General features: G+C 47.7%; 1 protein-coding gene across 1 annotated transcript in view; it reads left to right on the forward strand.

The window, feature by feature from the left end:
* Nucleotides 1–10,018: 10,018 nt before the first annotated feature.
* Nucleotides 10,019–27,380, forward strand: part of LOC142766640 (microtubule-associated serine/threonine-protein kinase 3-like) — a 60,919-nt gene continuing 43,557 nt past the window's right edge. Inside the window, exons 1-6 of the mRNA XM_075868010.1 lie at nucleotides 10,019–10,066; nucleotides 13,376–13,579; nucleotides 14,685–14,846; nucleotides 20,600–20,742; nucleotides 22,721–22,886; nucleotides 23,727–23,899. Of these exons, the coding sequence (XP_075724125.1) occupies nucleotides 10,019–10,066; nucleotides 13,376–13,579; nucleotides 14,685–14,846; nucleotides 20,600–20,742; nucleotides 22,721–22,886; nucleotides 23,727–23,899 (896 nt within the window). The remainder of the gene's footprint in view (nucleotides 10,067–13,375; nucleotides 13,580–14,684; nucleotides 14,847–20,599; nucleotides 20,743–22,720; nucleotides 22,887–23,726; nucleotides 23,900–27,380) is intronic.

Below are 27,380 nucleotides of genomic sequence, written 5' to 3' on the forward strand. Positions count from 1 at the left end.
CTAGAAACGACGGCGACTTCCCTGCATCGAGGCCAGAGTTCGTGTAGAACACGCCGTCGTCTCACCTGCTGCCACCACTTGCTCAAGGACCGTGAACGCGCAGAAGAAGCGACATGGCCAATGCTGCTCCGACAACCGACAAGCCTGGTAAATGTTCTATGTTATAGTGAAGCACGCTGAGAGACTAATTCCATGCAGTTAGTTAAATTGGTTCCAGATAATATAGCAGAGCTGAACCACGCCACGTAAGTGACTATAGTCGATTCAATTTTAAAAGTCCGTGGCATTTCCTTCTCAAAAGCTGATGCACCCGATGCCAGCACCAATGGGCGCACACACCAGATTGACGTCATGATCCGGACAGCCGGTGATTCCGCCTTCGGAGAACACTGCCGATCTAGTGCATGAGGGGGACTATTTCTTTAGTCGATGAGATGATGGACTGCCACGCATCAGTCGTCTGGGTAGGACCTTTCCAGGCTTACGTTGTAATAGACTATAGGAGCAGAGGGAGGAGCGCAGTTGGCAAGCATTCGCAAGTCATTGATCCTATCTTGACCCTATTCCTCAAGAGAAATATATTTAGCTGCTATGTATTCCTTGTACTTACGACGTAGAAACCCTGGAGGCTTACACACAATGTTCATCCTAAATTCAGGACTACACGTCGAACCATTTGATGTAAGGAATGGGTGTAATATTGAGGGACAATAGAAGAGAACACAACAAAAGGGGTGTTAAGAACGTATTACAGTTGAAATCGAGACTGAATGGGCATAGTCAGGTATACGTAGCACGTGTAGGCAAGATAACCGCTAGTCTTTGAAGGTGAGAGGCATGGATTCCAAGAGAAAGACAAGTACCCGAAGCTAGGGAAGGCAGAAAGTTTGGCAGGCAGATGGTACTGAACACTGCGCGGATATAACGTGGCTGCACTAAGCACAGGACGACGTCGATTGACGGAACATGCACGGGAAACGCTGGTGCCCTGCAGACCTTTACCATACAGTGGGCGCATTCAAGCTGGCGATAAACTGACGATGCTCTAAGGACGTGCGCGCAACACTTGCAGCGCCCGTGTTACGTGCTCCTTTTGTGTCTGGTCTTCGCGATAATCTTTTTTTTCCCCTTCAACTTGATTAACTTGCGACCAGTTTTATGCGCGTGTGGCTAGCGTTTCATCTCCCGTCGTGACATCGCCGATTCTTACACCAATTCTGCGCTCGCTATTGAAAATTATATAGTGTCACAAACAGAATAACTTGATTGATTGATAGATTGATTTATTGATTTGTGGGGTTTAACGTCCCAAAACCACGATATGATTATGAGAGACGCCGTAGTGGAGGGCTCCGAAAATTTCGACTAGCTGGGGTTCTTTAACGTGTACCCACATCTGAGTACACGGGCCTACAACATTTCCGCCTCCATCGGAAATGCAGCCGCCGCAGCCGGGATTTCATCCCGCGACCTGCGGGTCAGCAGCCGAGTATCTTAGCCACTAGACCACCGCGGCGGGGCACAAACAAAATAACTACTTAGTCCAATTGTAAGGAACAGCGGAACGAAGTATACGTCAACGGGGCTTTTACAAGGTGTGGACGTTCAAAAAAGTGGTGGCAATAATGATGTGGAAATAGGATATGAACCTGGCTTGAAAAAAAAAAAGCTGGAATTTCAGACTGTGCGCATATGTAGAAAAGCCATATTAGTGAAAAGCATTAGCGCAATGGTTGGGGAGATCTAAAATTGTTAGAAGCGAGGCAGTATGATGGTGCAAGCATTCTAGTTTATCTGAATAGAAAACCTTTGCTACTGGTGTGTGACACAGCTATACTCAGCGCGCTACAGCTTCTGCTATCCATGGTGTCCCATGCAGCTAACACAATCCAAAGTTTAAAAATATGCCAACACGATGACGACCTGAGCAAATTACGTTGTTATCACACGGATTTTGCGTGCGTGTGCGTACGTGTGCGTACGTTCTGCCTAACTGCTGCATCAGTGGAGGATAATTACCCAGCTTTTGAGTCAGAGAAGTGTTGCTGAAAGTTGCGATCAGAAAGTTGTAGATATGTTTAAAGAACTTCCGGTTAGACAGTTTTCAACTTTTCTTCTTGACACAAATGCCCTCAAAGTATTTTACCACGTCATATGCCAACTTGCTCGTTTGAGGTCCAGATGTTCGCAGTGATTGTTGTTTTGTCTCTTTATGTGGACAATACCACCTCTATATCTGAAGGTGATCACAACAGTAGTTACCACTTGACACCGTGGCATGAACGTAAATTAGACGGTGGGCTTAAGATATGACTCTAAGAAAGAAAAAATTGCCCGCAGCTTCCCTCGGGGGAACACTGAGGAGGATGCGGACCATATAATTGGTTAACGGGGTGTTAAAGTGCGACTTACTTGGGTCGATGGCTAAATTGGTTAACGTGGTTGTGAAATGGGGTGTTAAATTGCGACTTACTTGGGTCGATGGCTAAATTGGTTAACGTGGTTGTAGGAGGGGGTGTTAAATGAGTGAACACGCACACACGTATGCGAAAGGGCGGCGCTGGTCGAAGGGACGTCGATCATTGTGTTTGTGGATTCGTTGGAATTCATTTCACCGCGACCTTGGACGTCGACGCGCCGTACAGACCAACCGACGAGCGGCAACTGAGCGAGCGAGCGCCGACCTTGAGTATATATACAGCGCGACGGCGCATGCACTGTCAGCTGTCGAATGTTCGAGAAGGGAGAGAAGCGCAACGGCGCATGCGCGCGCGTCAGCTGCCGATGTTCTCGAAGCGTGACGGCGCATGCGCGCGCGTCAGCTGCCGATGTTCTCGAAGCGTGACGGCGCATGTGCGCTACATTATACAGCTAGCGAATGTTCGTGAAGAGGAGAAGCGCACGCGGTGTGTAGAGGAGGAAGGGTGCACAGATGGTGGAGGAGTGAAGCGCGCGCGGTGTGTAGAGGTGGAAGGGATGCACAGATGGTGGAAGAAGGAGGAGGAAGCTTGCGGACGGCGCCGCACTACAAGCCTCGAGTATTAGATGCTCCGCATCTAAAAGTGATAGTGAGTTCAGTATAGCTGTGAGAAGATGCACCGCTCTTTTACAGCGAAAGCTGTTTTGCGATGACAACACGGGGCGCGTGCGTGCCGTAGTTGTCCGCCGCCGCCACCGGTGTCCGTACCCAATATAACACAGAATAAGAAACCTTGTAAGTAGAAAAACAACACCAAGGGCACAACTGGACTCGAATCCGGGTACCTTGCGCGCGAACCCAGTATTCGAGCCGGTGCTTGGAAGTTTTTTTCTAAACCGGCCCTAGGCAAGGTTGATGTCGGGAACGGAATCGCGTTAATATGCGTAATAAATCGTTGGAGGACATCAAAGCAAACAACAAATGTAACATAATGTGAATTGCGCAACGAGTGCGTCGTCAAATGCTCCAGTTCTTTACAAAAACTTTATCTAGTTCACCTATTAACTATATATATTGTCACGTAAGAGTGAGGGTAGCCCGAAGACAGGAGACCGGGATGTTAGTAGAAATAGAAGGAGATCCGTTTATTTGGCGGACTTGCGCCCACACTAAAGGAAAACAGACACACCGGCTTCGCGGGTGGCGAACAGCGCGTTCGACGGCCGTCGGGGAACAGAAAGTCCCACTGGAACGCAAGGCGCGTTCACCATCCGAGATACAGTCGCCGTAGCGTATGGCGCTACGGCGACTCCTCGCGGCATTGCTCCCCTCCTCAACGTAAGCATCGACCCGGTGCCTTGTTTAAAATAAAACCAAAACAAAAGGACAGCCTGTTCGAAAGTAAATGGCAAATAAGCACGAATCACGCACACATAAACAAAACAAGAGATGCAAACAGGGAGCCTCCTTTAGCGCGCATGATAGGGCTTCAAACGGGCGACGTGTACCACTTCTTGTCGTGCGCGGCGTCGTTGGGATGAGCTAGCCCCATCAGGGACCACTTCATAGTCCACTTCACCCACTTGACGGATGACTTTGAATGCGCCGAAATAACGGCGCATGAGTTTTTCGCTTAATCCTCGGCGGCGAACGGGCGTCCAAACCCAGACTTTGTCACCTGGCCTGTATGTTAAATCGCGTCTCCGCAGGTTGTAGCGTCTTGCGTCGTTTCGCTGTTGGTCTTTTATGCGCAGACGAGCAAGCTGCTGGGCTTCTTCTGCGCGCTGAAGGTAGGCGGCCACGTCTAGGTTGTTTTCATCGGTGACATTAGGCAGCATGGCGTCCAGGGTAGTAACGGCATCCCTCCCATGGACGAGATTAAATGGTGTCATTTTAGTGGTCTCCTGCACCGCGGTGTTGTAGGCGAAGACCACGTAAGGCAGAATTAAGTCCCAGGTCTTGTGTTCTGTGTCCACGTACATAGCGAGCATATCGGCAATGGTCTTGTTCAAGCGTTCCGTGAGACCATTTGTCTGCGGATGGTACGCAGTTGTTCTTCGGTAATCTGTATGACTGTAATGTAAGATTGCCTGAGTAAGACCAGCCGTAAACGCCGTTCCCCTGTCTGTTATTAGTACCTCAGGTGCGCCATGACGGAGGAGAATTGATTCGACAAAAAATTTGGCAACTTCTACGGCTGTGCCGTTCGGAAGGGCCTTAGCTTCAGCGTATCGGGTAAGGTAATCAGTGGCCACTATGATCCACTTTTTACCGGATGTTGACGTGGGGAAAGGTCCAAGCAGGTCCATACCAATCTGTTGGAATGGTCTCGACGGGGGTTCAATTGGCTTGAGAAATCCAGCTGGTTTTATTGGAGGTCTTTTCCGGCGCTGACATTCACGGCAACTCTTGACGTACCACGCAACATCTGAGGAGAGGCGGGGCCAGTAGTATCGTTCTTGAATTCTGTGGAGTGTGCGTGTAAAACCGAGGTGGCCTGCAGTGGGTTCGTCACGTAACGCTTGTAAAATTTCTTCTCTGAGGCTGCTTGGGACGACAAGAAGGTAAGCTGCCTTATTCGGTGCGAAGTTCTTTTTAACTACCACCCCGTTTTGCACTCAGAAGGAGGATGTCCCACGCTTGAACAGTGCAGGCGGTAAGGAGGCCTTTCCTTCGATGTAGTTGATCAACTGTTGTAGGATCGGGTCTGAGCGCTGCTGTAATGCAAAGGTGCTGCTGCTGATAGGCCCAAGAAAGGCATCGTCGTCTTCATGGCTTGGTGGTGCGCCGACAGGGGCTCTTGAGAGGCAGTCTGCGTCGGAGTGCTTACGACCAGATGTGTAGACTACCTTCGCGTCAAACTCCTGAAGCCGTAGGCTCCATCGAGCGAGGCGGCCAGAAAGGTCTTTCAACTGGCCAACCAGCACAACGCATGATGGTCCGTTACGACCTTGAAGGGTCTGCCATACAAGTATGGGCGGAATTTCGAGGTGGCCCATACTATCGCAAGACACTCCTTCTCATACATGGAATAGTTCACTTCCGCTTTCGACAGTGAGCGGCTCGCATACGCGATGACGCGCTCGCAGCCCTTGTGCTTCTGAACGAGAACGGCACCTAAGCCGATGCTGCTGGCGTCTGTATGTATCTCAGTTTCGGCATTTTCATCAAAGTGACCCAGCACAGGCGGCGACTGTAAACGTTGTTGAAGTTATTTGAATGCCTCACGTTGCTCAGCTTTCCATTCGAAAGGGGCGCCCGACTTCGTGAGCTGTGTCAAAGGGTCAGCAACGTGTGAGAAGTTCTTGACGAAGCGCCGGTAATAGGCGCACAGTCCTAAGAATCGGCGCACTGCTCTCTTATCTTGCGGCTGAGGAAACTGTGCGATAGCGGCTGTCTTCTCGGGATCTGGTCTTACGCCATCTTTGCTTATAACATGGCCAAGGAACTGTAGTTCTTCATAGGCAAAATGGTATTTTTCTTGCTTCAGTGTCAGCCCTGATGACTTAATTGCGTCCAGTACCGTCCGGAGCCTTTTCAGGTGGTCGCTAAAGTTGGAGGCGAAGACTACCACATCGTCCAGGTATACGAGACATATTTGCCACTTGAGACCTGCCAGTATTGTGTCCATTAGACGCTGGAAGGTTGCTGGAGCGGAACAAAGTCCAAATGGCACCACTTTGAACTCATACAATCCATCCGGCGTGATGAAGGCGGTCTTTTCTCGGTCTCTTTCATCAACCTGAATTTGCCAATACCCTGTCTTCAGATCAATGGACGAGAAGTACCTTGCATCACTAAGACGATCTAGGGTATCGTCGATCCTTGGTAAAGGGTACACGTCTTTCTTGGTTACACTATTCGACTGTCGGTAATCGACGCAAAACCGAAGACTTTCGTCTTTCTTTTTGACAAGAACGACTGGTGCCGCCCATGGGCTTTTCGATGGCTGAATTACATCGTCGTGTAACATTTCCTCAACTTGCTCTCGGATGGCCTGACGTTCACGTGCCGACACACGATAAGGGCTTTGATGGAGAGGGCGGATGTCTTCTTGTGTTATGATTCGATGCTTTGCCAGAGAAGTGTGTCGGACCTGTGAAGAAGTGGCGAAACAGTCGTCATAACGTCGAAGGAGGTTCTGGAGCAGTTGCTGCTTGCATTGAGGCAAGGAAGGGTTAATGTCGAATGACAGCTGCGAGTTGTGGGTCTGTGGGGTGATGGTCGCTGGATTCGAAAGGGCGAGGGTGTCACTGACTTCCGCGATTTCATCGAGAAAGGCAATGGTCGTGCCTTTGGCCAGGTGACGGTGTTTTTGGCTGAAATTTGTTGGCAGCACTGGGCCCTGTCCATTCCAGAAGTCCGCAATGCCTCTTGCGATCGCGATATCACGGCCAAGCAAAAGCTGTATGTTACCTTCGACGACGCCATGAGCATTTTCGGCAGTACCAGTGGTTACGGAGATTAGGTTCGTTGATCGGGGTGGGACGCTCACGTCATTCTCGAGCACACGGAGGGCTGCGCGATTATGTGGTGCCGAGTATGACTTTATGGCTTCATCCGAGGAAAGTTTGATGGATCTGGACGCCAGGTCAATAACTGCGTGATGTTGAGTCAAGAAGTCCATGCCGAGAATGACGTCACGGGAGCACTGTGGGAGCACCAAGAAAGTGGCAAGGTATGTGTGACCATCGAATGTCACCCTTGCAGTACATCGCCCCGATGGTGTGAGGAGGTGGCCTCCCGCTGTGCGGATCTGCAGGCCGTCCCAAGCCGTCTTAACCTTCTTCAGTTGTGCTGTCAATGGTACGCTGATGACCGAGTAGTCAGCTCCTGTGTCAATCAAGGCAGTTACCGGGTGGCCGTCGATAGATGCTTCAAAATCGGTGGCGCGTGGGCTGGAGTTGCGCGTTGGTTTTGGGTTCGGGTCACGGCTTCGTCTTGTTGCTTCGTTTTGCTTCGTCTCGCGACTTGGGTTGTTGTGCGTTGTCGTCGTCGTAGATGATGTGCTCTCGTCATATATGGTCGTCGGTGGAGGGTCTTCGGCTTTTCCTCTTGAAGCAACCTCACCTCCAAAGGTTGCTGGTTTTAGTTTCCCCTACGGGGGCTTGGGGACCTTCTTCGTTCTTTGTTGCTGCGGTTTGGTGACGTGAAGCGTGGGGATGGCGGTGATGGAGAACGGCTGGACAAGTACTCTGTATGGCGCAAGTAGTCTTCGATTGCCGGAGGTCGTTTTCCAAGGCGTGGCCGTGGTGCCTGAGATGAGAAGCCATGCAGTCCCATCCGCCTGTAGGGGCAGTGTCGAAGAATGTGGCCGGCCTCACCGCAGTGAAAGCATAGGGGACGGTCGTCGGGAGTTCTCCAGGTGTCGTATTTGCTTTGGCTCGGGCGTCTCTCGTAAGTAGGATGGGCGGGTAAGGGCGGACGGCTACTTGGGGCTGCAGCGTACCGTCGAGGACTGGGCTCGTTTCGTCGGGGTGGCCTAGTGTTCACTGCAGCGGCGTAAGTCATTGCTTCGGCCTCTGTTCGAGTCGTCGCTGATGAAGAGCCAAGCGCCTGCTGGACTTCATCACGCACTATGTCCAAGAGAGATGCTCCTTGGGGGGGCTGGGGGGTAGGAGGTAGCAATCGGCGTAGTTTTTCTTTAACCACTTCTCGAATAGCTTCCCGCAGATCGTTGGTGGTTAGCCCACCTCGAATCAGTTCCGAGTAGAGCGAGCTGAGCTGAAACGGGCGGTTGTATTGCCGAGTCCGGGCGTCCAGGGTCCTTTCTATGGTGTGCGCTTCTTCAGTGAATTCGGCGACTGTTTTAGGAGGGTTCCTTATGAGACCGGCGAAAAGCGACTCCTTCACCCCTCGCATTAGGTATCCGACCTTTTTGTCTTCGGTCATGTCTTGGTCCGCTCGCCTAAAAAGACGTTTCATTTCTTCGACGTACACGTTTAGGGTTTCATTGGGCTGTTGGGTCCTCGCTTCATGATGCTGGTGAAGGTCCTGAGCAACTCATTCTCCAGAAATTCCCAGGTGGTCAGTGTGGTCTCATGGTTTTCATACCACGTTTTGGTGGGGCCGTCCAGGGAAAAGTAAACGTATCGCAGCTTCATTTCTTCATCCCACCTGTTTATGGTAGCCACGCGCTCGAATTGGTCGAGCCATTCTTCCGGGTCTTCAGCGGCATAACCATGGAAAGTTGGGGGCACCCGCGGCTGCTGCAGCATGACAGGGGTAGGTGATTGCGGGGTGCTCATGGTGGCTGTGGAAGCGTCCTTTCGTGGTCGCGTGGGGTCCGGTAGCGGTCCCAGCTCAGGTGGCAGGTTTCGGAGGCGGCGACTGCTTCGAGTATCTGTGTCTTCAGCGTCCTCGTTCTCTGCAGTGGCTGTTTTAAGGTCGTTTTTGTGCATACTCCGCACCTCCACCAGATGTCACGTAAGAGTGAGAGTAGCCCGAAGACAGGAGACCGGGAGGTTAGTAGAAATAGAAGGAGATACGTTTATTTGGCGGACTTGCGCCCACTAAAGGAAAACAGACACACCGGCTTAGCGGGTGGCGAACAGCGCGTTCGACGGCCGTCGGGGAACAGAATGTCCTACTGGAACGCAAGGAGCGTTCACCATCCGAGATACAGTCGCCGTAGCGTCTGGCGCTACGGCGACTCCTCGTGGCAATATATATGACGCATAGCCACTGTGGGGGATCGTGGGTATTATAAAAGATTCTGGCATAATTCTTCATCGTCGTCAGCCACAGCACAAGAAATTGCACAAAGTTACTTGCAAGCATGCAGTGGTTACCACGCTTCTCCGAATAATAATAAAGGATGACATAGTGAATGTCTGCTAACTCCACAATGGTGTAGTGGGAACACTGAAAGTGTGCTTGCAGCAGCTATTCAAAACAGTGCATGTAAAAAAAAGGAGGCACAGAAAGACCACTTTTTTAGTTTTCGCTGTGACAGCGCCGCATGTTTGGCGCAGGCCTGGCGTTTTTTTTCTTTCTGTCTACCACTGCTATAGAAAAACTAATATGTTGAAGTTCGCAATAAGAGAAGTATCTATAGGTGATGTTGACGGCATCTTTCTGTAATAGACACAATCCGTAACGTTATGGGCACGGCCCACATACTGTACGTTTTTGTTTTATATTGCAGTCCTAGACAAGCGAAAGGTGTCGGCGAAGATGCTTGTGACTCTCTACCCGAGGGTAAGGAACTTGGTTTTTAGCAACGCTATTACACTTATCGCGTACTCGTAGCTTGATCACTTCAACGACGACGGGATGAGCTGAAGCAACACATTCGGTACGTCACGGAGCAGGCAGCGCAGTTGCTTATGTGCGTGATTTCTCCGCAGTTTCATGTGAGCTCGAGTGCGTCAATTTGGTTGAATTTGCTTCACAAGATGAGCGAGCTTGTTCGTTTTCAAGTACGGTGCTCTAACACACTTAACACGACTTAACAAGTATGATTACCGCTGATGGTTGTGACAGGGCCCGGCCTGTCTACCTAGCTGCAGGGCCCGTCCTGCGTCGCTCATCGGCTCATCCATGCCTCAGAGAGTACGTGAAATAACTGCCAGAGCTGTATAGTTAGAAGAGTGCAAAATGGGAGGTGCTGCCTTTAGCAACTGTGTCGATGCAGCAACCTTATCTGTAAGCTTGATGTTTCGCGTTTCTTTTCAGTTGTAAATATAAAAATATATTTACGCTGTAGAGAAACAAGTCTGTTGATAACAGGCGTCGTACTCACACAACTTCTCTTTCGCAAGGGCTTTCTCCACATTGGTCAGCGGGCTTTGTTAATGATATGTTCTGTACCCGCCGGGGTGGAACAGTGGTTATGGTACTCCTTTGCTGACTCGAAGGACACGGGTTTGATTCCCGCTGCGGTGGTCAAATTTCGATAGAGGTGAAACGTTAAAAGTTCGTTTACTGGGCGATATCAGGCTCAGCTCGTTAAGGCGCCCACCAGATGGTCAAAATTTTCGGAGACGTCCGCTATATACGGCGTCTCTCATAATGTAGTGGCTCTGGGACATCTGTCATTACTCATTTGTTCCATTGAAATGTTCTGAACAAAAATTTTCGTATATATATATATATATATATATATATATATATATATATATATATATATATATATATATATATATATATATATATATATATATATATATATATATATATATATATATATATATTATACGGGCCACGATTTGTCTATAGACACTGTAAACAGAAATAAGCCGAGATGGGAGTAAATGACCTTGTCCTCTAGCGCACGCCCAGATGGGAGTTTTAAAAAACCGCCCGGAGGGAGTAAAAAATTTACTCCCCATCAGTAGGGGGTTTTTGCATGGTGCCAGGGGAGTTTTTATTTACATCCATTGGGGAACTTTTTCAGGTCAGTATGGGAGTAAATTTTTTGCATCGACAAAGAAAAAAAAATTACGTCAGCAGCCGTACCATGCGCAAGCTTAACTTTAATTACATAACATTTAATGCGCACAACAATGATTACAGTACAAACATTATCAGAACGTTTACGTTTATCACAACACTCGCACTCACCACAGCTTGCCACACGCAGTACACACCTACCATATTGTCACCGGGTATATATATGCACCACATTTTTACCTCCCATGTAGCCCTGGTGAAAGCCTTTTTTCGCTATTAATTAGGCAATAATTACGCACGGTGTAAGTATGAACTTGCTGTGGTCTAATCTAAGCACTTCAATACACATGCCTTTTATCCTAAGCCTGCCTAATATTAATTATTTTTTTACTATAGCGAAAAAGTTTCATCAGTTGACGCTCTGTCGTACGGGCTGAATTTGCATTAGCAGTACTGTTTGTGGACCCGTAAAATGCACGGAATCATACACAAAGTGCGCGCGGCCTTGAATGAACACATTAACGAGGCACATTTAGCAGCTCCAGCGATGAACCGAGGTAGACTGCCGCTACCGCGTTCGACGACTAGGCCTCACTCACGAGTACGGCACGGTGATTCGATGAATGACAGCTGGCGATCACAAAATGCTTGCTGATGTGCAGTTTACGTCTCGTTTTTCCCATGCACAGAAATAGGTGTCCGCTATCCACGCAGTTTAAGCTACGGAACGATAGACTTAAACGAATGGGACTGTTCGCAGTCGCTGTTCCCGTTGCTCGCATGCATTGCATGTATAGCTCGCAGAGCTCGCCACGGCGGCCGGTGCGCAGTGCGAGCTCGATACGATGCCGGCTTGATACCGACGCCATAGCGAGGCCTTCCTACCGCTTAGATGTTGCAGCCGGTGAAATACCGGTGACACTCCGAGAAGCTACTATCGGCGGAGACGGGGTGAGCGCGTCACCGGCGCAACTCTCGGACTGGTTGCCGGCCAGCCTGCCGTAGTCGAGCGAAGCCTACTTCGAACCGCTGCGAAGTTTTACGGTGCAATCGCTGACGATCGTACTCCGCCTCGTTCGGCGCTCGCCTTGTAGTTAGTCATTGACAGCTGCGGTCGCAAGGCGCAGAAGACTGTTACACGTCCCAGCAGCCTTCTTTTTTTGTGAAACACATTCTTTGCATCGCCGGTGGTCGGTGCTAGCTCGTAGCGCTTGCCGCGGTGGCCGGCGCGCAGTGCGAGTTCGATACGATGCCGGCTTGATACCGACGGCATAGCGAGGCCTTCTTACCACTCAGATGTTACAGCCGGTGAAATACCGGTGACACTGCGAGAAGACACTATCGGCGGAGACGGGGCGAGAGCGTCGCCGGCGCAACTCTCAGACCGGTTGCCGGCCAGCCTGCCGTAGTCGAGCGAAGCCTACTTCAGACCACTTTGAAGTTTCTGATGGTGAAACTCCAGGAGCAGCCGCTGACGATCGTAACAGCTTGCTTTTGCTACCATTAATTTATTCTTCGAAGTTTTTTGTTACTCGGCCCTTTGAAGCGCGGCATTCACGACGTTTCGTTGAGGAATCAGACCGATGTGCAGCGTGGTTTAACGGTGCGAAATATATTGAAATGTTCCCAGTAAATACCAACCAGTCGTTGCTATTCTTCGGTGCACTTATAATATCGTTGCCTGTTGACAGATGCTTACACGGTTAGCCGCACAAAGCACATGTGTTTCACACCGACGTGCAAACATATGCCCGTACACACACATACACACACAAACACACGCACACGCACACACACACACGTCACGCTCAAAGAGGGTTTTTAAAGCTCCTATAGGGAGTTTGTAACCACGTGACCTGAAACTCCCTGGGGAGTTTAACAAGGTCATGTCGTTCATAAACTCTGTGATTAAGGAGGGGGCGTTTTACGATGACATGTGCCGAGTTCACTCCCTACCAGGGAGTAAATAATTGAGGCAGGGGAGTTTTGTGGGCTTATGTGCTGGAGAAACTCCCATCTCGGCTAACTTTTGCTTACAGTGTACGGTGCGTCAAAAAAATAAAAAAATCAGGCGTACGCCCACATTACAAAATGTGACTGCGAGATTTTTTTCCCCCGCTGTTTGTGTCTCAGCTGAAATGGGCAGAGAAACACGAGTTTAATAATACTTGTTGAGGTTTTGCATCCCGAAATTCCGACGCAATTATGGGACACGAGACGTATTGAATAGCTCCGGAAGTTTCTACCACCCGAGGCTCTCTAAGGTGAGCCTAAATCTAAACACACGGGCTTTTTAGCTTTTCGCCTTCATCTAAATTCTGCCGTCGCCATACCGGTATTCGGTTGCACCATCTTCGGGTCAGTATTCGAGCTCATAGACCACCGCGTCGGGGCAGAAGCTCGATGGTGATATGACGTGCACTCAGCCTTCGGTATAATAGTTGAAGGCTTTATAATAGTACGGCCAGGAAGCGGCGCTAAATGACGTTTGTTGTAGCGACCTTTCAATAAGGAACTATCGGCTCATTATGGGTACGTGCTACAATCGTGTGCTGCTCCCAGATTCCAAAGACTGCCGCTGTGCTGCTGGACTTCTTCATCAAGCGCGAGAGCAAGGTGTCGCTGATGCGCGAGCCGCTGTCGCACTTCTGCCAGGAAGAGGTCGTCCTGCACGCGCAGGAGTGCCTCCTCAAGCTCAACAAGCAGGTCATCACGTACCAGGACGTCCGCGACATGGTCGAGAATCTGGTTGGTCTGCACAACATGGTAACCGTCCCCCGCATCTCCGCACCACTTCATATCGTATAACGATGAACGACATTTTTGAGGAAGTGTACTTTTTCTTTTTGTATCACACGCACGATGGAAGGGAACCATTTATTGCTTGCTTCTTTATTTTAATACAAGCTTAATAAAACACAACACATAATGAAGCCATGGAAAGTATAGGAGATGTTAGTTTTACGGCTTTAAATGTATTGCTATAATTGTGGTCTGGATTTGAAGAAAGTTTCGTAGACGAAAAGCCAACCTGCCGCTGGTAGGGACCGAAGCTGCGACTCTCATAACCGAAAGCCACAGGTGCGGACTTACACGGTGTTAGCTACCATGCTACATTAATTCAGTGCTCTCGGCTCTTGGTTAATACCCGGCTATATATAATGCAACAGGGAGATAACATTGTAGCTATTCATTCATTTGTTAATTTGATGACTTGATGACCGAAAGCTCCCGGCTGGACGACCAATGAGAGGGAAGAGATTGAACTTACCACCGGTGTGCCATATTTCTTGCAGCCAATTTAACTACACTATTCTCATCGTCAGGGTTGGCACTGGTGGCTGCTTTGTGCCGAATTGGCTACTTTTTGATCCGTATGGGGACGAAAATTTTCACTTGGTGCCATGACTACTTATGGGTAACTTTTACATTGGTGGTTTTGCTTATCTAAAATGGTTTTAATTATTCATTATTGGTAAACACTCTGTTCATAATGCCGCTCCTGTTCTGTTTGGCGATAATATTAAATATCACGGCTGCTTTGACTACACATGGTTTGAGTTCTGTCGCATTTTCAATTCCGCCCTACGGCAACACTACTACACTTCGTGCAGGCGCAATTGCCGTGATTGTCAAGGTGTATTTTTCATATAGGTGTTGAACAAGTTGATGGACGTATTGCGAGTGAATTTTAGGATATTTTTAAAATTTAAATTGCGCTGAGGACTTCGATATCAGTGTGTGTAGTCTGCCTCAACTCTGCCATTTTGTCCAGCACAGTTTAAGTGTTAAAATGATGTCTTACCAACTTGCTGCCCAACACGGGCTCCACGAATATTTTCAACAATCTTAGACGTAATTTCTTACGCAGTGTATAAAGAAAAACACGGAAGTTGCGAAAGAACTCGGCGTCACCGTGCGCAAGCTGACTATCATCGTGGGCGAGGTGGCGACCTCGTTGGAGAAGATTGCCGAGGTGCCCGTCACAGACTGGATGGCCATCGGTGAAGCTATTGTCAACAAGCTCGAACGGGTAAGCATAGTACTCTATTCGGATCTTCATTAGCATTGTTTCGCTGGGTTTGTAAGGAATGTTTTGGTAGAAGCATCTCAAGTGGGGCGTAGGAAGAATACGATGAAATTCAGGGTTTTGTGGAATCTCGTCTGCATGCCCAGGGGGACGCAGTACGAAAGAAGAAGAAACGGGGACCGCAATAAAACACTTTAAAACAAAACAAGACATTTCGGCTTCCCCACGGAAGCTTTGATCACGATGGAGTTCAAAAGTATGACAAACCTGATGCCTTGATTTATTTTAGCTGGCGTCGATCTTTTCTTTTTTTTTTTTTTTGCAGAAAGGATGAGCTCGGAAAACTTTAACCTAGCACGAGCACTCTTTCAAGTGTTCGATGATGTCATTCTGAGTACTCCAGTTATAGGTGTATCATCGAAGCTCATTTGACTTGACCGGTACGTGATAAGAAAACTCAGAAAACTGCCAGAGCTGGTGGCTGCCCAAATGGAGTGAGAGCTTTCGCGAAGCCTTACCGACAAACGCGAAAGCAGCATTTGTGCTCCATTTATCTCGGAGCAATCAACTATGAAACACTTGAAGACCAAAAACTTTTTCTATGTTAACGTAAGCGCTAGGTTGATTGTGCAATAAAAGATCGTTGCTCTTGATAAAAGTAGGCTATAGGATTGAGTGTCAAAAACATAGTTTAAAATACGATTTGAAAGGACTTTAAGGATTATTAAGAAAAAAACTAGTGACACAAAGACCCATTTTGAGCAGTATGGCTTGAAAAAAAAAACTGTTTGTTGCTCCGACACGACCACGCAATATTCTCATCAATCGCTTCAGGTAGGCCACCAAGGAGCCGTTTCGAGTGACTGTGTGCACTGATTATTTCCAAGGGACGGCTTTATGCTCTCCCATAGTAGAGTACCTAGTGCTCTAAGTCGTTAACAACTTTTAGATGCGGAGCATCTAATACTCGAGGCTTGTAGTGCGGCGCCGTCCGCAAGCTTCTTCCTCCTCCTTCCACCATCTGTGCATCCCTTCCTCCTCTACACACCGCGCGCGCTTCACTCCTCCACCATCTGTGCACCCTTCCTCCTCTACACACCGCGTGCGCTTCTCCTCTTCACGAACATTCGCTAGCTGTATAATGTAGCGCGCATGCGCCGTCACGCTTCGAGAACATCGGCAGCTGACGCGCGCGCATGCGCCGTCACGCTTCGAGAACATTGGCAGCTGACGCGCGCGCATGCGCCGTTGCGCTTCTCCCCCTTCTCGAACATTCGACAGCTGACAGTGCATGCGCCGTCGCGCTGTATATATACTCAAGGTCGGTGCTCGCTCGCTCAGTTGCCGCTCGTCGGTTGGTTTGTACGGCGCGTCGACGTCCGAGGTCGCAATGATCGACGTCCCTTCGACCAGCGCCGGCCAAAGTGTTGGCGGAACCGCAACCAAGTCGTCGTCCGAAGACAAGGCAGCGCGGAGAAGAGCTCGCGACGCCGAACGTAAACGTCGGCGTCGAGCGGAAGATTCTCAACTTAGAGAACGTGAAGCCGCTGAGAGACGTCAGCGTCGAGCAGCAGCACCGGATTCGGCCGCTTTGAAACGTAAGCGTCGACAAGAGGACCCGGACTTTCGAAAACGGGAAGCCGAGTGCAAGCGTCGGCGACGAGAGGCCGATCCCGATGCTGCCCGCGAGCGCAAGCGCGCCGAGGTAGCGGCGTGGCGCGCCAAGCAGTATGCCACCCCCAACGCTCGCTTCAAGCGCGACTTCCTCGACCGAAGCTTCGGCCACACCTGCAAGGTGTGTGATCGTCTTTGGTTCGATAACAACTTAACTCGGATCGGCAACATTCAGAACAACTCCAAAGCGTTGTCGGTTCTTTGCGATACGTTTGGAAAGGGCACCGACTATGCCGACTACGTCGTGTGTGCTACGTGCAAGCAGTCGTTGATTGCCGGTCGAGTTCCCTCGGCTAGCGTGAGTTACGGCTACCGCTACCCGCCCCGACCCGGACATCTACCCGAGTTGAACGCGGTTGAAGAACGACTCATCGCTCCTCGACTCCCGTTCGTGAGTATACGACGCTTGACTCACGGCAACGGACAGTACGGAATCAAGGGCCAGATCGTGAACGTTCCCATCCAAGTTCCCACTGTCGTTTGGTGCTTGCCAATTATATGCTCCGCATCCTCCTCAGTGTTCCCCCGAGGGAAGCTGAGGAGGATGCGGAGCGCCCATGTACATTAAACACACATGTACATTAGCAAGGGACGGCGCACTGCTCTCCCACAGTGTCGCTTTCTAGTACGATTTCGAGTATGAAGTACGCGAAGTTGTTGAACACTTTTTCTAAATACATGTGCTTTAGCAATCATCTCGCTGTGATGTAAATTCACTGTACTTACGGGACGTCTTTATGCCCTCCCATAGTAGAGTAAGAAGTACTCAATATCGTTAACCACATACCACATTTTAAATGCGAAGCATTTCTTAACGAACTTCGGCTACTTTGAGCGTTCTATCTATCTATCTATCTATCTATCTATCTATCTATCTATCTATCTATCTATCTATCTATCTATCTATCTATCTATCTATCTATCTATGTATGTATGTATGTATGTATGTATGTATGTATGTATGTATGTATGTATGTATGTATGTATGTATGTATGTATGTATGTATGTATGTATGTATGTATGTATGTATGTATGTATGTATGTATGTATGTATGTATGTATGTATCTATCTATCTATCTATGTATGTATGTATGTATGTATGTATGTATGTATGTATGTATGTATGTATGTATGTATGTATGTATGTATGTATGTATGTATGTATGTATGTATGTATGTATGTATGTATGTATGTATGTATGTATGCATCTATCTATCTATCTATCTATCTATCTATCTATCTATCTATCTATCTAATCTGGCCGTTTCGATAATGGTATCGATGCCAAACTTAGTGTGGCCTAACATGCCTGTATGAAGAACATATTTGACTAGTCATACCATTAAAATCATGACATGTATGTCATCAATATCATGGTTTACATTTCACGGTCCTGCAGCTCTTGCGGTGGTTTCGTTCACAAGGCATATTGCAAAGCTGGTATGGTATGGCATGATTACATGGCGAGTACAAGTGACAGACCCTAGCATGAAAATCAGGACTTACGTGTCAAGTAACAACATGACTACATGCCGTGCTCATGATGCGCTCGTGGCCGTTTCGCTAGCGTCACATATAAGAAATTAGGTATTACGGTACCTGAATTGATGACGAAGGCATGTGAGTGGTGCGAACATGATAATCATGAGATGTGTGTCATGTAAAGACATGACTATATGCCACGCTCATGATGTGCTGGCGGCCGTTTCGCTAGCTTCACTTATACCAAATTCGGTGTTACGGGACGTGAATGGACGACGATGGTATGATACTGGTGCAAACATGATAAACATGATATGCGTGTCATGTAACAACATGACTACATGCTACGCTCATGATGCGCTCGCGTCCGTTTCGCTTGCTTCACATGTACCAAACTCGGTATTACGTGACGCCAATGGATGACGAAGGTATGTGACTGGTGCAAACACGATAATCATGAGATTTGTGTCATGTGAGAACATGACTACATGCCACAGTCAAGGCGCCAATACATTCGACGTTACGCGGTGCGCATGCTCGCCGGCGTTCATTCCGCCGCGTCACGCCGGCGTTGCCATGCCAGGCGCCGGTCCTTCCATATACTCGCAGGCGCGCGTCCACACCGCGTTGCTTTGACGCATGCGCATTTCAGCGCGTCTGGCGTCCCTCCGTTACGAAAAAAGGGAGACGCAGCGTTGTCTGCGTAACGCATCGGCGCGAAATGCAGCATGTCACATTTCGCGCCGGTTGCCGTCGGGCCGCGCCGACGGACGCTAGTCGCGCCTGGCGTCAGACTATAGAGTGCTGGCGTTTTGCTAACGTTGCGTCGCTGTCCCCAGCGTGCGCGCGCGTCAACGCTACATTGGAGTATATTGGGCCCTTCATAATGCGCTCGCGGCCGTCTTGCTAGCTCCACATATACCAAATTTGGTGTTGCGTGACGTCGTTAGATGTCGAAATATATGACTGGTGGAAACATAATAATCTTAGCACGCGTGTCATGTAAGAACATGACAACATACCACGCTCACAGCGTGCTCGCGGCTGTTTCGCTAGCTCCAGATATACTAAAGTTGCTATCACATGACGTGAATAGATGACGAAGGTAAACGACACATCCAAACATGATAATCATGACACCGAAATCATGTACGGCATCATCTACCTCCACCTCGTAACGTTGTGCTGATTTTAAAGTGACATCAACATTTCTCATTCGCGCCTCGCATATCATCGATTCCCACTGTAGGTGGGATCTGCCAATTTAATCTAAACACACATTATCGCGCTGTGGCGTAAATTCACGATACTTATGGGGGGGGGGGGGCTTTATGCCTTTTCATTGTGGAGTGCCAAGTACTGACAATCGTTAACTACTATTGTTAAACACATTATTTCTCTGTTGCGGAAATTCAACATACTCACTGGGCGGCTTTATGCCTTCCCATAGTATAGAGTACTAAGTACTCGATATCGTCAACCACGTTTTCTAAACACGTATTATCTCGCTGTAGCGTAAATTGACTATACTTACGGGACGGCTTTATGCTCCCCCCCCTCCATAGTATACCAAGTACTCAATATTGTTAACCACTTTTTCTAAATACACATTATCTCGCTGTAGCATCAATTCACTATACTCAGGGGGCGGCTTTACGCGCTCCCATAGTAGAGTACTAAGTACTCAGAATCGTTAACCACTTTTTCTAAACGATGTATGTTGGTGGGATGACTGGTTACCAGCCCTCCCGTAGTCAAGTAGATATGATATTTTAAATTATTTATGTTCTTAACCCAAGACAATGAATATCTAATGATTTTTTGAGCTGCATAGTACTTCGCTGAAATTCTATGGCAGAAGTTCCTTTGAGAAATGGGACAGTGATGTGTGGAAACGTTGGTCAGTCCTTTTATCTATACCTGGGCTCTTATGGCGTGACCTAACGTTACAGGCCATGTAAGCATTACACTATATGTCAACTCGTTTAACTTTTTGCCGCGCTTGCTGAAGGATGCGATACCAAAGTAAATGAATGAGTTATTGACTCCGGAATAGCGCATCTATTCCGAGCATCACTTGCTTCAATTTGTTGCTAGCTACCTTTGTAGTTCTGCGTAAGGCTCTGTGCCACCGTTATTTTGGTTAGACAAATACATGTGTGAATGAAATAGATACAACAGGGAGAGCTGTTACGACACATTCGCGCCTATTAGATGCAATTTAATGGAATGAGGTACGAACGGCGCAACGTTACACTCTAAAAAAGTTCCTTGTCTCCCTTATTTTCGCGACTTCTCACTTGCCACATTGATGACATTCTTTAAAGACATATACGCTAATGTTCTTCTGGAAAGTCGTGCGTCCCGCTACTTTTCGAACAGAGTATATTGATCTCCTAAGGAGAGTTAACGGGTTCATTTAAAGCGAGCTATACAGACGGCATATCAGGACTCGCAAAACACAAGTAACAGGACAGTCACCCCCCCTCCCCCTTTTTTTTTCTAGTGTAACACATAACTACCACATCGCTGCAACCTTACTTCAACTTAGCATTCGCGTTGTGTGGACTTTTTTTTTCTGTTTGCTTATTTCGCAGATGAATCCACCTAAACCACTTCCGTTCTCTACGTATATTCCACGGATGCGGGACTTCAAGAACATGAAGATGCTCGGGGCTGGTGGATTTGGGTGCGTTAACACGATATGCTATTGCGATTCCAACAGCAGCACGCGAGCACTGTATGCAATAAGCAACTGTGCGACCGTGATTAATCTAGAGAAGTCACTGTAGCGCGAAAGGACACAGACAGAGGAGGGACCTGCAGCACAGAGGGAGGGCCCAATTTTGTTTTTCGTGTAGCGGCTGTGGAAGGACTGTCATCGTTCTTTGGTGGAAGAAATGTTTTCTTTAAGTGTAAATCTTCTAGCCCACGAAATTTACAATGCTTAATAGGGTGTATGTGCCATAACGGACCTTAAAACTCTATCTTGGCATCGTTATACGGCAAAGGATTTAGAAACGGTTATAAATATCCGCAATAAATATCAATAATAAGCAAGCTTACTGGTAATATATTGTCCATGGTTTTGAATCTTCGGCCAAGTAACCCGTATTTCAGCTTCATATTGAACTTGTTTGCATACGCATATGAATACAGATGCGTATATGTGTGGTACGATGATGCATATATAGAAGTGAAAAAATTCATACGTCTGTCGCAGTTAACAGTAAGTGCGCGCCCCGCCGCGGTGGTCTAGTCGCTAAGGTACTCGGCTGCTGACCCGCAGGGCGCGGGTTCGAATCCCGGCTGCGGCGGCTGCATTTCCGATGGAGGCGGAAATGTTGTAGGCCCGTGTGCTCAGATTTGGGTGCACGTGAAAGAACCGCAGGTGCTCTAAATTTCCGGAGCCCTCCACTACGGCGTCTCTCATAATCATATAGTGGTTTTGGGACGTTAAACCCCACATATCAATCAATCAATCAATCAATCAATCAATCAATCAACAGTAAGTGCGCGATCGCTTTTGTGTTTCTCACGTGTATATTGTGTGTGGGCTGCGGAGAATGGGCGTCGCGAACATAAACGTTCCTGTGACCATTCCTAGTTTTCGGTATACTGCAGTGCTCGTTATTTGTAGGTACGAAAACAAAGCAAATAGACCGCATTTTTCACTCGCCCGGTCCAAGCGTCGAGCGTGAATACAGCCAGCGCAACTATTTCTACTGGTGAAAACTGTCCAGGTAACAACTGATATGTTCAAGACTGGGATGAAAAGTCGAAGCGCTCATGTTCTCCTGTTTGCCGCTTAGTAGGTGGAGCGAATTTGCTGAATGCATGATTAAGAGGTTTGAGTTCTAGGGCAGCATAATTCACGAGTAGCGGCGTCTTTTTTGTAACACAAGTAGTTTTGTCGCGTTATGCGCCTTATCTCAAAACTGCGCAAAACATGCGATTTGTTTTCGCGCACTTGCACAAATGGTTGTTGTGAAGAAGAATAAGGCACGACATTTTACGTTATGCTGATTCTCATTCTAAGAGGACGGGGCGAGGCACAATATCACTAGAAATTGCTAGCATTTACGGTAAAGCTCGCACTCCTGCTAATATCACTTAGCTTTTAGATGCGAAGCATTTCATGCTGGGAGCTGTATTCCTCATCACGAAGCGTCCCCCCCTCCCCCTCACTGTGGATCCCCTTCCTCTCTCTTCTCTTACGCTCCCCTATTCTCTTGCCTCGCACTGCCGACGCAGGCAACGTCTGCTAGCGAGTTTCTTGATTGAAAAAACCGAATGCTCGCGCTGCACAACCGTTCACTGGCCACGCTGTATTTATAGGCACTGGATCTTCACCTGCAAGGTAATGGCTGTGGAAGATTTCTCCTGTGCGTTGTTGAACAATAAAAATTGGCAGCGTAAGCGTTGAGTAAAAGCGGACTGAAGGTCTCTGTGTCCGATCGGAGTTCTCTGTCTCAGATTGCCCATTAGCAGTGATTGACATGTTCCAGTAGAAAACACAGATCTACCACTGCGTGCCTTGCGCCTTTCCAGGTTTCTCTCCTGCGCAACGCGGCGATGAGTGACAGCGTCATGGCCGCTTGCAGTGTATAAGTGTTAGCGCCCGCTGCTTCGCATCCACACATAATCCCCTCTCGGTAGATAATCTATTGTAGAGCGTGGAGGCTGATAAGCTTGCAATCCGGATTCGCGCTCTGCAGAGCCGTGTATCTGGCCAACTACCGCCCTGCCAACTTCGTGGCGACGGTGAAGCTTGTGAACATGGACCGGTTCAGCCGTCACAAGCAGGCCGCCATGGACAAGGTTGTCGCGTCGGTCATCAGAAACCCGTTTCTCGTCAAGTACTACTGCTGTTTCTGTGTCAAGGTGAATTCTACGTGCTCTGCTGCATGACTCGTCAGTAAGCGACCCAGGAAAACAACAGCAGCAAAACCTAATGTGACTATAACGCGCGGTTAAGGGTGTTGGAGTGGCGGCCACTCGCACTTGAGAGACGATATGGAGACAACACGCCAGATATTAAAGTTGCTTTAGCGTATCGAGCTCTATGTAATATGTTTCTGAAGTATAAATGCTGTTTTTACTAGTGATGTGACTCCACACCTTAGTGTCTGCTGTATGACATACAAGTCTCAGCTTAACCCATTTCACCCCTTTAGAAAACGTTTTACCTCGAAGCTGTTCGTCATGTTCAGGATTCGTGGTGATGCTTGTGAGCATCATGATGCTTGTGAGCATCGCTACAGACATTGCTTAAATTCAACTATTCACTACTGGTCCACTAAAAACGAAGAAGGTAACAGCTAGCCCAACAAACAGATGCGTACCACAGAAATATGTGTGGCCTATCAGAGAACTATCACAAAGACGGGTGTGTGTCACAAAAACTGGGTAAATCTCACTCTCCAACAGGGTGGCCTGGAAGACAGTGATGCACGTCATTCGGTGCCCGTACAACCAAAAAAGTCCCGCACCATGTCTACGTTCTCTGTAACACTTAACAGTGTAAACCTGCTGAACACTTGACAATGCATTAAAATATACACTCAGGTGCCAGACTTCTTTCGAGAACCCGCAGTGTGGAAAACACGCATGAAATTACCTTGACGTTCTCAGTCTGTGGCATTAGGAGTCTCCATGTAACGCAGAACTTTTGTCCCGTTTAGTCGGGCTTAACTAAAACTGGAGCCCCCTGCTTCGTGGCAGGAGGCGTACGTGACCATCATGGAGTACATAGCCGGCTTGGACCTGATGCGCGTCGTAACCAAGGAGGAGTACTTGGAGATCGACTCGGTGCGCATCGTCATGGCGCAACTGATCCTTGCACTAGAGCACATGCACTTGCGCGGGTTCCTCCACAGAGATATCAAGGTGTCTAAGTGAGTGCTTTCTCGTTTCTTTCTTTTTGAAGGCCAGCGAATTTTATGTTCCATGCACACTAGAAAGTGTAGCTCCACAATGAACAAAGAACCCGTATGGTTTGTTTTCGCTCTGCAGCCGACACAGCATCGCTGTTTATTTGGTCGAAAGCAGTCGCCTGACCAAAATAAAATTTTAATTTCAGAATGATGGGTGCGACGTGATCTCGATCAATGCTTCCGTCTGCCCTGCTAACGCTATTTGATGTCGCCTATGTCAGTAGAGACTCGAGCAAGGTGGCAGTCACGTCTCTCTCTTCAATTGTGGTGGCAGCGTCGTTTCGACAGATATAGCGATGACTCCAGTGCAATCTAATTTGACTTAGCCTTTCTGCTCATTCAATCTCCGAGGGCACTTTCCCGTTTTGCAAATGTAAGAAAACTTGAAGCATATCCAAAAGACCCTTACTGAGACCTCTAAGAGCTTATCTTTTGCGCAATCCTTCTCGCTTACAATCTAGCTGCGGGATGAAATGAAACGCATCAGGAACGCGCAAGTCCTAATTCGATATTTTTCGGACATGTGCTTTACATTACTAGGCACATAAGGAAATTAGGCCCGGTTTTGATATGGTCGATTGCTCATAATAAACATTGCTGGGTTTTTAACGTGCGAAAGCCACACTTAGACTGCGACGTGCTCGATAGTGGAGGACCACCTCATTATCTTTAACGTGCGCTGACATCACACAGTGTATGGGCCTCGATCATTTCGCCTCCGTTGCATTGCGACCACTGCGAAGGGGATCGAACCCACTGCCATCGAATCGGTCATCTCGGTAGGCGAAAACTCTACTGTTCACTAGTGGAGAATTCAGCATATATATATATATATATATATATATATATATATATATATATATATATATATATATATATATATATATATATATATATATATATATATATATATATATATATATATATATATATATATATATATATATATATATATATATATATATATATATATATATATATATATATATATCAACACGCGGATTTTTTTTAATCCGGTTGGGAACTGCGCGGCACCGGGATTCGAACCACGGACCTCTTGCATGCGAGGCGGAGTAAAATCTTCACATCACCCTGAATTTGTAAGCACCAAAACAAGTTAAGAGTCAACTCCTTCTCACTGAAGAAGTCCATAACAATGTTTTGAACTTTTATGCATTCACTGCCTGAACAAAAAAACGCTTCGAAAAAATAAAACTGGTTACCTCAGTCATGCTGCTGCCGCTTAAGGCGCGTCCACACTTGTAGGGTTTCCACACAATATGTGGCTGAAAATTCAAAAACTTCTCAAAGATTTCAAAGATGCTAACGCAAGTCTTAACGTAATTTTATTTTTCCTCCAAAATGCGATCCACTGACTCCAACAAGCACTTTAAGATTATTCTTTTTTAAGCTTTCTCTTCTTCTTTTGCATGCTCTGAGCTCGAGCTTGAGTTTTCTTTTCAAGGTTACCTGCTGTGCCACAGCTTGCTTCTTCTCTTCCTCCATGTGTGTGTAACACATACCGTATTTACTCGATTCTACCGCGCCCTCGATTGTAACGCGCACCCGATTTCCACCGCGAAAAAAAAAAAAAAAAACGTAAGACATCGATTGCAACGCGCACCCATTTTTTTCGCTGGCCCGCACGATCACACCACTCGAAAAAACGATTCCTTTCGGGAGCGTCTTCCATTTAAACATGACGTACGGGCGAAGCTTGTGCCCATCTGACGTGTAACAGAGCATTGCCGTCACTGTAGTTTTACCGTGGACCGATGTCAGCACGGGAACTTGCTTCGCCACCTTCATCTCGACGGTTGTGGTGCCAGGCATGTCGAAGTAAAGAAGCGTCTGATCGGCATTCCCGATTTGCCCAAGCAGGTAGCCGTTGTTACGCCGCAAGTTTAGGACGAACCTCTGAAAACTGTAAAGCTTTTCATCGTACTTCTCCGCAAAAGTTTTCGCATATGCATGTTCCCCTTCGGAGGGAAGATTCTTTCCTCTTCATGTAGTTAATTAGCCAGCACCTTCTCGCTTTAAACTGGCTCCGCATTAGACCTTTTTCTAGACCTTTTTCTAAGACTAAGAGGCCTGGGGTGCGGCCTCACCGGTAACCACCGCCGGGAACGCACTCCCTCACCAGAGAAGGATTGGCCACCCTGGTGCAGTATCTGGCCACTACCTCCCACATGCATACGTCAAATAACTCCCGGCCCTCAGTCCCCAGCAGCTGCGAAGCAACTGACCACGGCGGTGGTCAGATCTGCAACGCAGCAGAGGGTGCTAGGAATCTCTGGATCCGGACAGGCCGCCATTGTAACCTGAACTTGGCAACGTTTAACGCTAGAACCTTATCTAGTGAGGAGAGTCTAGCTGTACTATTCGAGGAGCTAGAGGGTGTTAAATGGGATATAATAGGGCTCAGTGAGGTTAGGAGGACAGATGAGGCCTATACGGTGCTACAGAATGGGCACGTCCTTTGCTATCGGGGCTTGGCAGACAGAAGAGAACTGGGAGTGGGGTTCCTAATTCACAGAAACATAGCTGGAAACATAGAGGAATACTATAGCATTAATGAAAGCGTGGTAGGTATCGTAATTAAACTGAACAAAAGATACAAAATGAAGGTAATACAGGCTTACGCGCCTACATCCAGCCATGATGACGCTTCAGTTGAAAGCTTCTATGAAGACGTGGAATCGGCAATGAGTAAGGTAAAAACACAGTATACTATAGTGATGGGCGACTTTAATGCAAAGATAGGAAAGAAGCAGGCTGGAGAACAGGCAGTAGTAGATTACGGCATCGGTACTAGAAACGCCAGAGGAGAGCTACTAGTAGAATTCGCAGAACGCAATAATTTACGGATTTTGAATACCTTCTACCGAAAACGAGAAAACCGCAAGTGGACATGGAGGAGTCCTAATGGCGAAAATAAGAACGAAATAGACTTTATAATGAGTGCACACCCAGGAATCGTGCAGGATGTGGAAGTGGTTGGCAAGGTACGATGCAGTGACCATAGAATGGTACGGTCTCGAATTCGTCTAGACTTGAAGAAGGAACGACAGAAACTGATACGCAAGAAGCCAATCAATGAGCTAGCACAGAGAGGGAAAGTACAGGAATTCACAGTGTCGCTGCAGAACAGGTATTCGGCTCTTGGTGAGGAAACCAACCTTAGCGTAGATACAATGAATAATAATCTGACGAGTATCATTAAGGAGTGTGCATTGGAAGTTGGAGGCAGGGTAGTTAGACAGGACACTGGCAAGCTTTCCCAGGAAACGAAGAACCTAATTAAGAAGCGTCAAATCATGAAAGTGTCAAGTACAACAGACAAAATAGAACTGGCAGAGCTTTCGAAGTTGATTAATAGACGTAAGGTATGCGATGTAAGAAGGTATAACATGGAGAGAATTGAACATGCTCTGAAAAACGG

The sequence above is a fragment of the Rhipicephalus microplus genome, chromosome 1, assembly GCF_043290135.1.
Source record: "Rhipicephalus microplus isolate Deutch F79 chromosome 1, USDA_Rmic, whole genome shotgun sequence".
In the NCBI taxonomy this organism is placed as follows: domain Eukaryota; kingdom Metazoa; phylum Arthropoda; class Arachnida; order Ixodida; family Ixodidae; genus Rhipicephalus; species Rhipicephalus microplus.